This window comes from Mytilus californianus, unplaced genomic scaffold (genome assembly GCF_021869535.1).
Source record: "Mytilus californianus isolate M0D057914Y unplaced genomic scaffold, xbMytCali1.0.p SCAF_9, whole genome shotgun sequence".
NCBI classification, from domain to species: domain Eukaryota; kingdom Metazoa; phylum Mollusca; class Bivalvia; order Mytilida; family Mytilidae; genus Mytilus; species Mytilus californianus.
The window spans coordinates 79,403,505-79,421,225 of record NW_026262745.1 but is presented as its reverse complement, the minus strand read 5'-3'; the positions used below and the strand labels follow the sequence as shown (position 1 = coordinate 79,421,225).

The 17,721-nt window shown below is 33.1% G+C and overlaps 2 protein-coding genes across 3 annotated transcripts in view; one reads left to right on the top strand and one right to left on the bottom strand.

Annotated features, from left to right (window-relative positions):
• The window catches only part of LOC127716392 (arfaptin-2-like), a 260,881-nt gene that overhangs the window by 119,560 nt on the left and 123,600 nt on the right, over window positions 1-17,721 (bottom strand). The window lies entirely within an intron of this gene.
• Window positions 843-17,721, top strand: part of LOC127716394 (carbonic anhydrase-related protein 10-like) — a 41,759-nt gene continuing 24,880 nt past the window's right edge. For both annotated transcript variants that reach the window (XM_052222584.1, XM_052222585.1), the window contains exon 1: window positions 843-1,005. In XM_052222584.1, the coding sequence (XP_052078544.1) occupies window positions 948-1,005 (58 nt within the window). In that variant the 5' untranslated portion in view covers window positions 843-947. The remainder of the gene's footprint in view (window positions 1,006-17,721) is intronic.

Here is a 17,721-nt window from a genome sequence, read left to right as displayed (position 1 = left end):
TTTTTTGTTTTTTGATTTTTGTTTTAATTTTGCTAACCTTGGTGTATTGATGACATTTCCTCTCGTTAATACTTATTGAGAGAGACTTTTTTTGTAACTTTAATGCTCAATCCGAACTTATTCTGTTATGTTAATCGGTGCTATATATCAATCAATAATCCCTTTTCTACTGCATGGAATGATTGACTATTCTATAAAACGATGTACATTTGTAAGGGTCTATAAAACGATGTACATTTGTAAGGGTAAATTGTTTTCCATTATTTCTATTAACGAAAACTAATTAAAACTACAAATAAAAACTTCTCTCAATTCAACAACTTTAATTCATCCTTGTAACTTATTAATTAAAGCACACAAACTGTACGACTAATAATCAATCTGTGGATGTGTAAAACAAAATATATGATGGCTTTCGGAAGAACATAAATGTTTTTTCATTAACTTGTGATCGGAAAAACAAGATAAATACCTCATCATTGATTTCTAATTACAGTTCACCTGCCGGGACAATATTTTTTATTCCAATGTCACTTTCATCTTCCTCAAATACATGATACAAAGTCTTGCATGCTAATGTCTCATTTCATTAATTGTTTATGAGTTTAAGTATAACACAAAAAGAACAAAAGAAGATGTAGGAAATCTCCTCTCTCTGTGAATTCCCTGATATATTGTGTATTGCCTTATTAAATTAATTGACAGTTGTAATCAAAACAGAATAGAACTGTGACAGAGAAACTGTAAATCTGTTTTCGATTGGTTTACTGCTGGCAATATTGATCCAATGGGAGAAGTTGTTTTATTTATATAAAGTTGCTATACGTTATTAGTTTTGCATTTTGTACCATGCAATTCACGTAACTAAAAGCAGAATTAGTTGTTGTTTTCGGTGCTACTTAATTCATCTTCGATGTGCCTAATTCTAAGTATTTGCATCACGTGATATGATAAAAATAAGGATGCTTGGATTTGTTTTGATTATTTTATTAATTGCAATTACAGGTAAGAAAACTTTTCTAAGACAATTTGACATTTGTAAGTAGATTTATGAAGATTTGTTATAAATCCGTGATAGTTTTTCATTGCCTTTACTGCTTTTCCGACAAGTTTGCATAATCCTTTTTTATCACTTCGATCATTGATTGGTGTTCACATAGCAATTTTTTAAGTCCTACAACGTTACGTTTTTAAAGATGTATAATTTAGTTTAAAGAATACGTATTGCTAAAGAAAACCTACAATAGCTGAACACAAAAAATACAAGGGCCTAGACTGGATCTTTGGTATTGTTGTTACACCATGTTCCTTGTAACTGTGTAAACACGGCCATAAAATAATTGAATACTGATATATCATTTTCTTTACACATGCAGTGTTCGACAATTAGAAAGTTACAAGAACACTTTTTACTGTTACAGTTCATTATATTATTGATATTTGTTATGTATTGGTAGTACATTAATATATGTAACTTTTACTTTGTTTTAACTTGGAAGAAACATTTTATCGTTCGATTGTGAATGCAGTTGACATACATACCAGTAAAACAGTCAGAAACTATTTCTATTAAAAAAATTACAATATATATTTATATCAAATCAGTTTTCATAAGAATGGCTAATTGTTATAGTCTATTAAATTTCTTAAATACTATTCTTGATAGCTGTTGGGATATTACACTGGAGTTATATAAAAGTACCTTTTTGCCGAGTTCAATTTGGGTTTCTGCATTCGATCTTTATTAGAACCAAAAGATATGAAATCAAAAATATGTAAAATAAAACATAGTACATGAAGAGGTATTACATTAAAAAAAGGTTTACCAAAAAAGTGTGTTTATCATTTGATAGATCTTATCGCTAATCTGCGACAAGTAACCAAAGGTTTTGTGACACTTGAAATTTTGACATCATACGATTACTTTTGTTTTGTGGCGAAAGACGTTTCCTCTTTGAATTTTTGGAGTGAAATCCAAAATGCGTATGCAGTAAATGAAATTTATGTGTCAAAGCTTTTTCAAACTTTTCTGCTCCAAAGTGTTTTTGAATTTATCTTTTTTTTACCTTTTGTTTCATTTTGTGCTGTAGTGTTCAACATAATTGTTGATATCTGAGTCACGGCGGAGAAACGAATTATTCCATGAATAATGCAGGAAAAAGCGAATTAAAAAAATCTAGTAATAAATGGATATTTACAGATGTGTATTTAGAATTGTAGTGCATCGGTCTCTTCCTCTTTCGATACAGTTTACAAAAGAAGAACACCAACTAAACTCATGTTTTTCATTTGCTTTTCCCTCGATATTTCCATTTTTTGCAGCTTCATTACACTGATAACATGACTATTGTTTTACTGCATTAAAAAAAAAACTTAATCTCTACTGACACCATGGAATATAAAGTTACAAAGTTGTCTACATTCCTAACATATATATTACACAGATTACAATTGTCTGTGGAAAGATATCGCGTGACTTTCTCTCATTTTTGCGTTCAGTCTCCGTTTCATCAGTTAAAATTAGAATGTTACCAACGGAATCTAAAGAGTATGGAAATAACATTTTTACATATCGAGAATACGTTTTATAACGTGAGGGGCAGTAAAAACATAATTGAATTTGCATATTTCAATTTATAATAGCTTTATAAAAGTAAAATATTTATTTAAGTACATTGGAATTATACATAGTTGTGGTTGGGTAGAGTTTTAGTGAACGTTCGAAAGTTGCAAGTTAATTTTAGCAGTCATACAGTTTATGATAACACCCAAGAGGGGGGAAGGGGGATGCGTGAGCGACAGAGTGGACAGTTAAAATGCATCGGTATTGAAACTATGCATATACACCAAGGTATAATTGAAGGCAAACGTTAAGAATATTAAGGATAATTAGAATAAACCTATATATACGCAATATTTCGCTAAACAAATTAGCTTCATCAGGCGCATGCAGCCATCCAGGTAAAATTTTTGCATGGATGCATCAACTACGTACTCTTGGACCTGATGGACTGAATGAGAGCGATGAAAAACAGTTTTATCAAAAACCAAAGGAATAAATCTTGAACTTCTTACTATTTAACTAACGCAACTATTTGTTTTGATTTAATAATCGCAATGGTACAATAAGCTGCAAAATATATTTAAAGAACATGTACAATAAGTTGCAAAAATTTCGAGTCGAGTGGTCTAAGGCGCTGAACACGGTGCTGGCGGTGTTGACACGATGTCACAGAAGCAAGGGTTCGAATCGCGCTGAGGGAAGAACAAAAATTTGCTAACGCAAATTTGAAGATCAAACATTGTTAGGCTAAATTTGAGACGAGTTATATATATACATATATATATTATGGTGTTAGCCCTGAATAACCACGTGTTATCCGATGGAGAATGTCTGTCATAAAGTTGTCACATGTTTAGAAGTGTATAATAAAATTAAGATTTGATGGGGCGGCATGTTAATTATCATTATCACCCTTTACGACAGACAAAATAGCTGATCTGAAAGGTACACCATCTACTTGCCACTATACATCATGTACTGTGTTACAACCCTAGATAAAGCCGACGAGTAATGGCATTAATAACATCGACCACCGAAAGCTATATATAATGTAGCCTAGGTGGTCTAGGGCGCTGGACGCGGTGCAGGCGGTGTTGCCACGATGTCACAGAAGCAAGGGTTCGAATCCCGCTGAGGGAAGAACAAAACGCAAATTTGAAGATCTAACATTGTTGGGCTTAATTTGAGACGAGTTTTATATATAAATATATATAAACAAGTCTAAATTGAAAACATATATATATATACAATAGAAAAGAAGAGACGGGTGTTTAAGCAATATGACGCGCTGAGCAATGACGGCCATAAAATAAATAAAAATATTCTAACATGTGTGATTGATTTGTGATATAGGCCATTCTTATATGTGTGATATAGGACCATTCTAAAAATATATGATATAGGACCATTCTAAGAATTGCAACGTGAACACCAAACGTGGAGCAGGATCTGCTTACCCTTCCGGAGCACCTGAGATCACCCCTAGTTTTTTGGCGGGGTTCGTGTTGCTCAGTCTTTAGTTTTCCATGTTGTGTTTTTGTATTAGTGTTTGTCTGCTGGTCTTTTTCTTTTTTAGCCATGGCGTTGTCAATTTATTTTCGACTTATGAGTTAAAATATCCCTTTGGTATCTTTCGCCTCTCTTTAACATGTGTGATATAGGACCATTCTTACATGTGTGATATAGGGCCATATTAGTTGTATATTCTAACATGTGTGACAGGAACAGATAAGTAAAAAATTGTATCTAACATGTGTGACATAGGAAAGATTGGTTGTATATTCTAACATGTGTGACATAAGGCCAGATTAGTTGTATATTCTAACATGTGTGATGTGGGGCCAGATTAGTTGTATATTCTAACATGTGTGATGTTGGGCCAGATTAGTTGTATATTCTAACATGTGTGACATAAGGCCAGATTAGTTGTATATTCTAACATGTGTGATGTGGGGCCAGATTAGTTGTATATTCTAACATGTGTGACATAAGGCCAGATTAGTTGTATATTCTAACATGTGTGATGTGGGGCCAGATTAGTTGTATATTCTAACATGTGTGACATAAGGCCAGATTAGTTGTATATTCTAACATGTGTGATGTGGGGCCAGATTAGTTGTATATTCTAACATGTGTGACATAGGACCAGATTAGTTATATATTCTTAAATGTGTGACATAGGGCCAGATTAGTTGAATATTCTAATATGTTTGATATAGGTCCAGATTAGTTGTATATTCAAACATGTGTGACATAGGAACAGATTAGTTGTATATTCAGACATGTGTGGTGTAGGAACAGATTAGTTTTATATTATAACATATGTGATATTAGACCAGATTAGTTGTATCTAACATGTGTGATGTACGGCCAGTTTACTTGTACCTAACATGTGTGATATAGGACCATATTAGTTGTTTATTATAACATGTGTGAAATGGGGCCAGATTAGTTGTATATATTCTAACATATGTGATATAAGGCCGGCCAGATAATTTATATAATGTATATATTCTCCCCAAGTATCGTTCGCTTTTCACATTACTCTTTTACCGTTTATATGTAAAATATAGAAAATAAATCCACGAGAGATATCAAAAATGACTTATCTTTAGCAGAATTTACATGATCATCTTTAAAGATTGTCTAGTAAATTACAACCTTAATTCTCAGAAGAATAATAAGGCCTACTGCATACGAGCTTATTTACCATAAACAGCCTGTTGCTTAATTTCGTTAAACTTTGATCGACCATTAATTTTTGGGTTGATCTGCGTGTTGATAAATGAGTTCCGACAGATAGCTGACTAATTATATATTTGTACAAACATCAGAATACGGATTATATGATATAAATCTAGCGTTTGTTCTAATGAAATTCTAACAATCCTGTCTTATTTTCCTCGATTGAGAAATTACCTAATGCGAATAATCACCGTATTTTTAGTGGCAACTAGTAAACTAATGGAGCAGGAACTGCTTACCCTTCCGGAGCAAACGATTTCACCCCCAGTTATTTGTGGAGTTCTTTAGTTTTCTGTGTTGTGTTTTATTATTAGACTTAAGATTTTTGTGTATCCCCTTTTTCTTCTTTTAACGGCTTAACTTGAACTGTGTCGAGAAGTAAACAATATTGATAAAGTTGCGGTAAATGTCAGCCTATCCTGAATTTTACATGAAGAGCCCTTATCCTCCCATCTCGAGATAAGCTGGACTCACGTGACAACAATTGATATTTGAAGTCGTTTGATTCCCTTGTTCTATTGAAATGTAACACAAAACAGTTTCCGTTTCTATAAAACTTAAGTCTTTGTCAATATCAACACTATATAAGACTTGTAGCCTTTTATTAATATATTTGTAAAGACGTTGTGTCGGTCATTGTTTATACCTCTAAATCAATTTAAACACAGTTTGAATGCAGTTGGTGATCAATGTTTTATAAACTTGGACATCCTCCAGTAATTACTTTTTGTATAAAGTTACACACACATTTATCTCCTCTTTCAGAAAAGCTAGACTTTGTCGGCATTTAATTAAATTGTAGTATATTGGTATTACATCCAGAGCACAGTACGCTGGTGATCTTTGTTGTAATATTCAGGTTATTGTTTATTTATAATGTACTTACTATCATGTGACTTGGATTGCTATTTTTCTGTCACAAAGAAACAATTCATCATCATTTTGCCTGTAATGTGTATAATGGATATTGAAATATATAGAAAACTTTCAATATTTTTTTTAGAACAGGCTCTTAAAAATAAAGTAGTCATTATTATGTAATTCTCAGAAGACCGTTCGTATACAGATTGAAACTGAATGGAGGAATTAAAATACCTAAAAGTCCATATTTTCAGGTGCCTGTTTCAAATCTGGAAACTCCTCAGTGATTATTTAATTTAAGGAATTTGGTGTCAACAGAAGATCTTTCGTAGTTTGTCTTTCTTTAATTGATCTATTCATATTTATTTTAGACTCGGGCCTATTTAGAGCTGTTTAGGTTATCTGACCTATAAGGCCATGTGAGCTTTTGTAATCTTTTGCGTCCGTTGTCGTCCTGTGACCGGTGTCCGTCGTAAACTTTTTGAAAGATCTTCTCTGAAACTACAGAACCAGTTTCATCCAAACTTATGGTAAACTTATGGTAAATGATCCTTAGAGTATCTAACAAACGTTCGTGGTTTTTTTTTTTGGTCAGGTAACAAACATGGCTGCCATGACTAAAATAGGACATGAAGGTAAAACGGAGTTAGGCTATTTTCATATTACCTACTTTTGACTCTGGAATATAAATTCTTCTTCAGGTTACCTATACTCTGTGGTAGGACATTCTCAGACTGGTACTCGGTCAAGTAAGAGAAACTCAAAGAAGTAAAATCCAGCTTACAATCGGTGTAATTTTGGGAAAATAATAACTGGTTCCAAATGATTTTGCGTGCATAGTACACAGAAATCGTATACTCCTGAGTCAAAAAACGGTAATATGAAAACGGTGTATTGTCTCATATCTTAAAAACCATAATATTTAGATAAATTTTGACGAGCATATATTTTCAAAATGAAAAGCTCTCCGAAAACAAAAACCATCAAAGATACCAGGTGCTCTTTTCACAAAAAATCTTACGACAAAAATTGACCTTAAGTTATAATGAAATGTTCATGACTCGTAAATTTTTTTGTGAAGTTAGTTGCAGGCTTATAATTTTGTATGCCAGACGCGCGTTTCGTCTACAATAGATTCAACAGTGACGCTTGAATTAAAAAAGTTAAAAGGCTTAATAAAGTACGAAGTTGAAGAGCATTGAGAGCTTAAAATTCTCCAAAATTGTAAGACGACTCCTTAAAGTAGTTATTGCTGTAAAAGACAATTCTTAACAATTTTATTCGTTTTTACCTATTTTCTTGAAATGCATTGTTATAGATAAGGAGAAACTTTACATATCAAACATTATCAGGAAGACAAGGCCTACAAATAAATTATATTGACGAAACCATCAGTCGTCTCCTTGTAAGAGTTATTGCCCAAAAAATTATGATGTTTACCCATGGCTATAATCTTGAAATCAAGAATAGTTGAAGAGAATTTTTAAACAGCAAAAATGATCAGCAAGACAAGATTTACAAATAAATCAACATATCCATAATTTGCCGTCGACTCCTTTGAGTTATTGCCCTATAATGCCGATTTTACCTATTATTTTACCTATTAATCAAAGATACGAAACTGTTTTTATTTAATATATATATACATGTCTCATGTGCAATCAACCAATTTCTTGCTTTCGTTTAATATATGTCTCATGACTCATGTGCGATCAACCAAATTTCTCGATTCCGTTTAATATATGTCTCAAGTGCGATCAACCCCTTTCGCGGATAATAATAGTTTCTCCTTTTGAATTCAAAGATAAATATGATAAAAAAAGAATTTGGAATGATATGGCCACAGTATGAATTTTTTGCGCAGACAAGATAAGGCAAGATGAACGTACAAACCGCCGAACCATTATTTTTGGCAAGCCTGTGCTTCGCTGGTAGGCAATGAAAGCTACAATCCTCTACGTTATTTGCTATAAAATAGAGAGATCGTATGGAAAATGAGACCCGATACGTAGCAAATATTCCCCCAAGAACTCTTTGGTTTACATTTGAAGCTTATTAAAATTCAAAGAGAACACCTGAGCTCCGAACTGGGACCAATTCAGGAACCGGTCTCTTTGGTACATTCAAAGAAGACCAAAGTTAAACTCTGTGGGAACACAGAAGAGAACCCCAAATATAAGCTAGCGTACAATGTGGGGGCATGTTCCATGTCATCTTGCCATATTCCGCTGACTATACTGTAACGACTTATTTATTTTGAATTTACAACAAATTTGAAATGATAATAATACTGAATTAAATGTCTTATAGATGTAATTAAAATATGAACTGTCAATAATCTTGAAAATATATTAATTAAAATTGTATTCGAATCAATTGACTGGCGTCTCAAAGTTAGTCTTGAAGATGGAAATATTTTCTTTTTGGCTTCTCAGTTCTATCATCTATGGACTAAGTGATCATTCACGAGCAATATGGCACGTTCTTTTCATTCTGAATTGTTAGTTCCAGTATAGCAGTACGGCTATATCACACACATATTACATCTCTGTATGATTACTGCATCCGTTCACTTCAAAAACCTGAAAAATTTGAACAACACAGCAGCAGAATTTTTATCTTTATTTTTGGGGGGTGAATAGGGAGGTGGGTGGGATTTTAGCTAACTATGCTGGCAGCCTTTGCACTTGGTTAACAACGCATGAATGACGTCACGAAATGACGTATTATGAAATGTGACTAAATTTCGGAAACAATTAGGATTGATTCCGGGAAAAACGGAGTTCTACTTTTATTAAACCAGTTTATCCTAATGTGATAAACTTAATTATTTGCGTTTTGGGCAAGAACTTTGGTAGATAGATAGAAACAGTAATCAGCTAGACAAGATTTACATTTAGATCAAAATCAAAATTGTCAGTCTACTCCTTATAGAAGTTGTTGTCCTTTAATGACGATTTTTACTATTTTTTTGGATTTTTTTACGAGAAACCTTATATAAAGAAAGTCTATAATCAGCAAGACTATATCTACAAACAAGTCATGATAGTCGTAATTGTCTTATATAGATATAAGAAGATGTGGTATGAGTGCCAATGAGACAACTCTCCATCCAAGTCACAATTTGTAAAAGTAAACCATTATAGGTCAAAGTACGGCCTTCAACACGGAGCCTTGGTTTACACCGAACAGCAAGATATAAAGGACCCCAAAAATGACTATTGTAAAACCATTCAAACAGGAAAACCAACGGTCTAATCTATATAAAAACGAGAAACGAGAAACACTTATGAACCACATCAACAGACGACAACCACTGAACATCAGGTTCCTGAATTAAGACAGGTGCAAACAATTGCAGCGGGTTTGAAAGTTTTATTTGGCGCCAACCCTCACCCTAACCTGAGACATTGGTGTAACAATACGACATAAAACATTAATTGAAAAAAGGCTCAACTCATCAAAGTATGAATACTAACAGATTTTTAAACAAAAGTTAGACCATGAAAACCAAATTACCAAATAGTTAAATTATAAACCACAGAAACATATATCAAAGCAAAAACCAGTATGAAATAATTTTGCCAAACAACTGGTCACTTATGGACCACTCAAAAAGAGCTTGTTGAGAAGGATCTTTAACGTGCAAAGAGCGTGGTACTCCCTGAACACGAGACCTCGGATTTAACGTCCCCATCAGACGGACATGACGATTTTTACCCATTTTTGCTGTTTGGGCAAAAACTACTGAAGATAGAAACTGTAACAGCAAAAATGATAAGCAAGATATCATTGTAAAATTTGAAGCAATACAAAACATTAAGACCACCGCGAGACGCATTGGTATGTTTCGCCATGATTTATTGGAATCAAGTTTAATCGTGTGACTTGGTTATGTACTCCTTTTGATCGTATTAGAAAATCAAAATGAAATGAAATTTAAAAGTAAACGTTTAAACTAAAGAGAAATTTATGCAACTGATTATACAAATTCGTACATTTTGAGCATATAACAGCCTTTGTCAGTATTAATAAATACATTTGACTTCTGATTGTATCCTTTGATATCTGAAAATGTAACACAGCATTATTCGATCCTTCCATTTTAGATCATTTCAAGTTTCAGTTATTAGAATTTAGAAAGGTTAAACAGTTAAACAAAATCGAAAAGGAATACAACACAGTGTATGACTATAAACCATTTGACACGTGGAAATGCAATAACAATCCCGAAAGCCCCGTATTGAAGTCATTTTCAGAACAAGTTTTCTTCCATATTATTAATTCATTTTTCATTCTAAGAAACGATCTGTGATGTTCAAAAATGGCATAAATAGTACCGAATCACGACTGAAAAATTTTCTTGTGGGATATGTAAGATTGTATAGCATACTATTTACAACAAGCCACATTAACAAAAGAAAAATGTTCATGATGTATTTCTTTCCCCCTTGCATTTCCTCCCTTTTTCGTTTATTTTGGTTTTGTTTTGTTGTTGTTTGTTTGTTTTTATTGTGTATCAAGAATCAATAATTCTGCGTATTATCTGATTGTCTTCACCATGAATATGACATGAATAATAGTAATGCATATATAAGGAACTCTACTATGCGCCAACAATCAAGTTTACAAAAGCTAATTTCTCATTATATCTTGGTAATGCTGCCTCGCGTAAATCTCTGTAATTGCATCACTTCTCCCATAAAACTTTGTAATGGTTCAAAATGTTCTCGCCTCTTGCTTATTTAGGACAGGCACCGGAAAAGCACAAATATTCAGCAGAAAGAATTGTTGGGACAGTAAATGTCTACAAAAAAATAATAAAACCAGACGCGTACTAAACTGGAAAGGCAAACATGTCCGGCAAAAACCATATGGATTTTTGAAAAAAAAGTATTTTAGATCAAATACAATACTCTATTTCTCAGAGGTAAATACATAACTAAGTGTGAACAATGAATAGTTCTCTTTGACACCGATAGACATTACATTAGTGGGACAAATACCTTATTAATTCTTACTACATTAACATTTGTGAACAGTAGCTTTTACGATTTCAATTTGCATAATTATTTTACAAAGGGAATGAACAATGAGGTTACGTATACAATTCTGCATTTCCAAAGATTACAGTGACATTAGAAACGTCACATGTATATCCCCTTGCGACACTTCTTTCATATGAATAAAAGGACATGTTTATTAAAAATTGTCAATATATTAGATATTTATGACAAACGAGAAAAAACGTATGCTTTCATCTTTTTGTACGTTTTTGCAATTACTTTTGATGACACACAAATGACATTTTAAACTACAATTCGACAATTTCTCGTACATCATAAAAAAAATCCAACAAATTCTGATAATTTTTCATATTCTCTTCTTAATTTCATATGGGGGTAACTTCATTCACTGTTGTTAAAGGTATTTTCCACTCGCCAAAATAGAGCAAATAAAAAAAAGAGAGAACAAAGTAACAACTCAGGTTTTAGGTGCATCTGCTATTCATTCGGTGGCAGAAAGGGTCAAATAAATTGTGACAGTCAAAATCCTCAAAATGTTAAAACTCATCATTAGAAGGAATGAAAAATATTAACGCCCCATCAACAGCAGCAACACATTAAAATGATTCTAGCCCAATAATAGATTACCTTAACTTTATTTGGCAAAACCTTTTTTTGATTCGAGCGTCATTGGTAAGTCTTTTGTAGACGAAACGCGCATCTGGGGTACAAAAGTTTAAGCCTGGTATCTATGATGAGTTTATTTATGAAAAGCTCGTAATTATGGTTTTTCAAACGGATATTATGACAGAATTGTCTGAAGAGGATAGCACTTTGGACTACTGGAATTACTTTCTTTAGTCTCCAATCAGAAGCACATCAACACTGATATCGTAGTTCATAGAAAACTTTTCTGCCTTGTTTATCTAAAATCAAAGCACGTTTTATTATACTAACATTTTATCATGATATGAAAAATGTTATCCAGCTCATTCAGGAAAGGAGCGTCTTGACGAAGAGGTTGTCGTTATCTATAAAGATTGTTATCTGATTCAGAAAGTTAAAAGAAAAGTTGATACTACAAAACAAATTAAAAAAAAAAATGACTGGTAAACCCCCGTATGTTATCCCCTTCAATGGTTAGTCATTCAAATGTCTTTTCATTTATCCGTCTGCAATAACACTATACTTTATTGAGTACAGAAATAATACACTATTGAATATCGAAATGCATGAAAGAACGAAACAAGCAAAAATACTTCAAGGGTGACTTGGGTATAAATACCATGTCATAGTGGATCGTCCGTTGACTGTGCGGTTGTATGAATTCGCAGCCACTTCTTGTCAGAATTGAGACGTAAAATCCAATGCCTCGCTTATAGCGACAACACTCTCTCTGCACATTAAAGAACGCTTGCAGCAACTTCTTAGAGGATTCGTAGGTGTAGATTGTCTGTTGCAAGGCAAAACTTCGGCACATTTCAACATTCCGTTGTTTAGTTGAAGTCCAAAATGGTGATGCTTTTGATTTGAAGTAAGCAACAGCTCTAAAAGTAAAGGCATGTCATCATATAGTAACTATATTATACACTTATTATCATGTTATGAGAGAACTAGCAATTGTGTTGTCCCTGAGATGCTTATCGTTGCTCGAGGCAAAGCCGAGAGCAATAGTAGATTTGAAAAGGATAACAAACTTGCTATTACCCTCAAAGCCACTCATTAAAGGTTTTATCATACCGAACAAAACCACTTTCAAAGAAATCTACATGCTCCACCTGCAAAAAAAAAGCACATGATGTGTTTGTCTTTTTTTGTATCTAAATATTTTAAATCAAAATCAGGGATTCTTGTAATAAAATCTATATGCATACAAGTGATGATAAGTAAAATATATTTCCGTGCATTTAGTCATTCCGGAAACGATGAGTAAGCGACCATACAACTGTTATATTGTAGATCTGGAAATATGCTATTTTTCAGGTAGAATATTTTGTTATTTTAAAAATTGCTGTCGACTATTTGTTAATTAATTAACACGTTAATTTGAACACAAACTGAGGTTACGATGACAGACACATGCAGTTATCTGATTATCGATATTTCAACGTTTTCCATCAGGATGCGCGAAAAAGTCCAAGACTTCGTTTCATAAAAAATCGTACGATAATCTTAGATCTTACGTCGGTCGTACGTCTAATCGTAAGATTTTGACCGTTTCGTAAAAAATCGTAAGCAAGAGATTTTTACGTAGATTCGATCTTTAGTCGTAAGTCAAATCATAGTTCAATGAAAAAAAAGTTCGTGAAAATTGAAATTATCGACTGGCAAATAGACTGTGGAATGAAATAGCACAAAACCAACCTTTCATTTTTCAATTATAAAAAAACGCACTGGGATACTACAAATACGTCTATGAATACTTTTTTTATCGATGTGGTTAATATTGACAAAACGTAGACCAATTCTATCGAATTATTTTGTAAAGATACTGACTTTGTGATTGCAGATAAAACACAACCTGACAAAACAAACCAGTAATTGATTGTTTACATTTTATCTAATAAATCATTGGCGGAGGATCTGTTGTAAACCTTTTTTTACGACTGTCAGTCCTAACAATTAATCAATAATAAGAAAATAAGAAAAACTATTAACACAGACCTATCAAACATTTGATATACAAAACTGTCTTTCGGTTTTTTTTATTTCTGAGTAATGACCGAGGGCATTAACAACAGACATTGCGAGTGAGCTCTGGAATGAGCTATGCTAGAGTGAATAATAGAAAAGTGGTAACCAGATGGTGATATGTATATAATGGAGACAATGGCGTAATTTCACAAAGGCGTAGGACAACATAGTGCTCTTATTCATTTGATAATAAATGTCATTAACGTTTCCCCACGTTATCTTTTAAAACGAACCTGTTCATTCTTTTTTGTGTTACTTTGAATCATGAAATATATCTTAATAATATTGGATTCAAATGAAAGATAAAACGGTGGGTAATTTTCAAATGCAAGTTTTCACAATGATTTGTTTGTCAAGCCTCTGAACTGTCAGAAAATGTGTGTGTACAGAGGGAATTTCTCCCCAAAGAAATTGTTCCACATATTTCAACTTCTTGGAGCAAGTTCTCTCTTATTCTAGTATGGAATAAAACGTATGCCATTTTTGTAAAGGGTACAGATATCGTCGCGGGCTTTTGTGCATTTTGAAAGACTATTTGCGCGTTTTAAATTGCTGTTTGCGGTTCAAAATACAGTTAAAAGCTTTTTTTTATGTAGGAAACTTTTAGTTTCTCGAAGTCATTATCTTGAAGGAACAACAGCAAATAAAACTGTAAAATAATAACTATGGTCCTTTCTTCAAAGTCAACATGAACAGCCGTTAGTTCAAAAATCGAATGTCCAACTTTCATAACTTAATTTATATGAACTTATTAAGGACAAATTTCAGGCAAATTTTCGGTCGATTTAGTATAGGTGTATCAAATTAAAGCGCAGATGCCAAGTGTCCACCATGTTTGGAGCGCAAATGTCCTTTCGTCTTCCAGGTAAAAAAATGCAAACGTCTTCAATCCGCAGATAAGATAGTGGAGGTATTAATTAAATTTAAATAAGTGTTGTAACGAAAAAGTTATATTTCAAAAATAATGTTTCCCTTTCAAAATTTGAAATTGTCCCTTTTGGCGTAAATAACATGTCAATATACATAAATCAAAATCAGGTACAATCATTTCGAGGCAAAGGTAACTTTTAAACAAAAAAGTTTTGACTTGGAAAGCTGACAATAAATCTCATACTATAGCATCCAGTCATGTCTATATAAATATGTTTCACTGAACTAGAATACATATTTGTTTAGGGGCCAGCTGAAGGACGCCTTCGGGTGCGGGAGTTTCTCGCTGCATCGAAGACCCATTGGTGGCCTTCGGCTGTTGTCTGCTCTATGGTCGGGTTGTTGTCTCTTTGACACATTCCCCATTTCCATTCTCAATTTTATTCAATCCAGAAACTTGCATCAAATAGCCTCAGAATCTGTGACCACAGAAACTGAGAAGTGTTTTAGATAACAAAGCACTAGGGACGTCTGCTTTTGAAAGCGAGAAATATATTTTTAACCGGTACCTACCGTGCAATATATGATTTTATACTAACAATTTCCAAAAAGATATTATCTTTTCCTCAAACGTTTTTATTTATTTTATAGCCACCACCCCGTATCCTACATAGAAAACACCCGGCATGTGGTTTTCTACATGTTCTGGTCACAGATAACAACCAGGAGTCACAATACAGATCTTTGAAATCAAACAGACAAACAATTACATATGGTTGTATTTTAATCCACATATGAACAAAAGTTATGTTTAACCCATGATCATCCTTTAGTCGATATTTTCCGTATTTATAATCGGGTTGGACAATTACTGTCAATATTGGTGTCATCATTGTTGCTTCCGAGGTTAGGTATTGAGTCGAAATTAATAAAACAGACTAATAACCTTCAGATCTGTGTATATTTTGATGATAAATACGTAATGTATGATAGAACAACATAATTATATTGAAAAAGAGGGGAGGGGGGTGTGAGATACAATTAGAATTTAATTATTTTCTGTTAGCAATTATCGAACAATGTTTTGCTTAAATATATTGTAGGTAATAGTATAGACAAAACATTTTAAATTCTTTTACGTAAACTTTGAATGTCATATTTATCAAGCACAGTTATTCCTATAGTCTCGTTATAAACATAACACATTGTCTCTCCGAGTACTTGGGCTTCCTCCACCATAGTAACAGACTTCCCGGTGTCCTAGCACTCCCGTGGTGTTGGGTTGAGGAATTGTCCTTGGTGATGGGTTGTACATATGTTAGTAACACATCTCCATTAATCCTGTTAGGGAGTGTTCATGGATACCACTGTACCCTCGCAGCATTCGAGGGGAGCTCCGAATAAAGGAGGTATCAACCCGAACATACAATTGTCGTCTTGACTAAATACAAATTCTTCTAAAGTGTCCATTTGAACTCAACGGATATAGACAGTAGGAATATGCTTATTTATGTTTATTTACACTCAAGTTAAAATATTACTGTTGCTTAGGGCGCAAGACATTAGGGCTTAATCATAAAGTTGAGCGTGACCATAGTATCATTTGATCTAAAAAATGTGGAGTCAAGTTTACATTTGGGCTAATTATTTTGTCACACAGCTGTTTTATACTTTCACGTTGTACATAGTTTAAACAATATTTAATGTTGCAAAGGAATCCCACTTTCACAACCCCTCGGTGAGTTGGGGATCAGACACTGTCTGGCAAACAGAATGGATACATAAAACAAGATCATATTATCAACAGAATGTCATTTATTACATGTAGAATATAAATACTTAATTGAAATATAAATATTTTACATGGAATTACTTTTTAATGGGATGATTAGCCCAAATGTCAACTTTAAAATTAGGCCTAATTTCCACTTGCATTTGCCCAAACGTAACATATTTTAGCCCAAATCATCGGTTATACCAATTAGCCCAAACGTGCACCTCCCGTTGCTTATATGTACATCATAATACTGAATAGCTGTGCATAGTTATAGTCGTGTTAATGTACCTCAAAAATATGTCTTGAATGGTGTTCATTTACTTTAAACATGAAATTACTTGATATTTTTGCACACTTTTAATTGCTCTTGTTTTTTTCAACATGTTCAGGTCAGACACGGGTCTTTCAAAGGGTTTTAGCTTATCCTATATTTTCCTTCAGACATCAAAGTAATTTAATTATTTGGAAATTTTAATTAACTCATGGGTCATTGTGCATGTATCTACAAAATAGTTTTAATTTAAGACTTTATTACACAAACGAACTTTAAATTGTTTTTTTTTTTCATCATCTTGCCTCTTGAGACCTTAAGCATGAGAGAAACCATTCAATAACACTTGACAACTTCTATACTACAGAATACAAAATTACAAACAACTTAAAGTACGTGTTAATAAGTTTCTCAATAAAAATATATTCCAGCAATTTGTAGATAATAATTTATAGATCAGAAACCTGTCACGTAAGGTCTTTCAGTATAGTGTTTCAAAGTATTTCGTTTTGGTTGACTTTGTGGAATTGACAATTAAGTTTGACTAATGTGTCGGCATCTGAGGTGAACAAATTGGCGTAAACCACTGTTTGTCTCAAATGAACAAGGAAGTAACATTTTCATAATTTGTTATCTCCTCTGTAGACATTAAAGCTGACATATCATCCAAGTGATGTTACGTGGAAACTATATTTTAAGTTAACTGTTTGAAAAAAGATAGAACCTTTACCTTGAAGAAAAGCATTTTATTCGTAATTTTCTAATCATATTAATTTGGTTTGGTATCATGATTAGTTTATTTATAATTGGTAGACCTCCCGCTGACATTCGTCTGTTTCCTCCTAATCATATGTTTGACCATGGTAGACCTCCCGCAGACATTCGCATGTTTCCTCCTAATCATATGTTTGACCATAGTAGACATCCCGCAGAC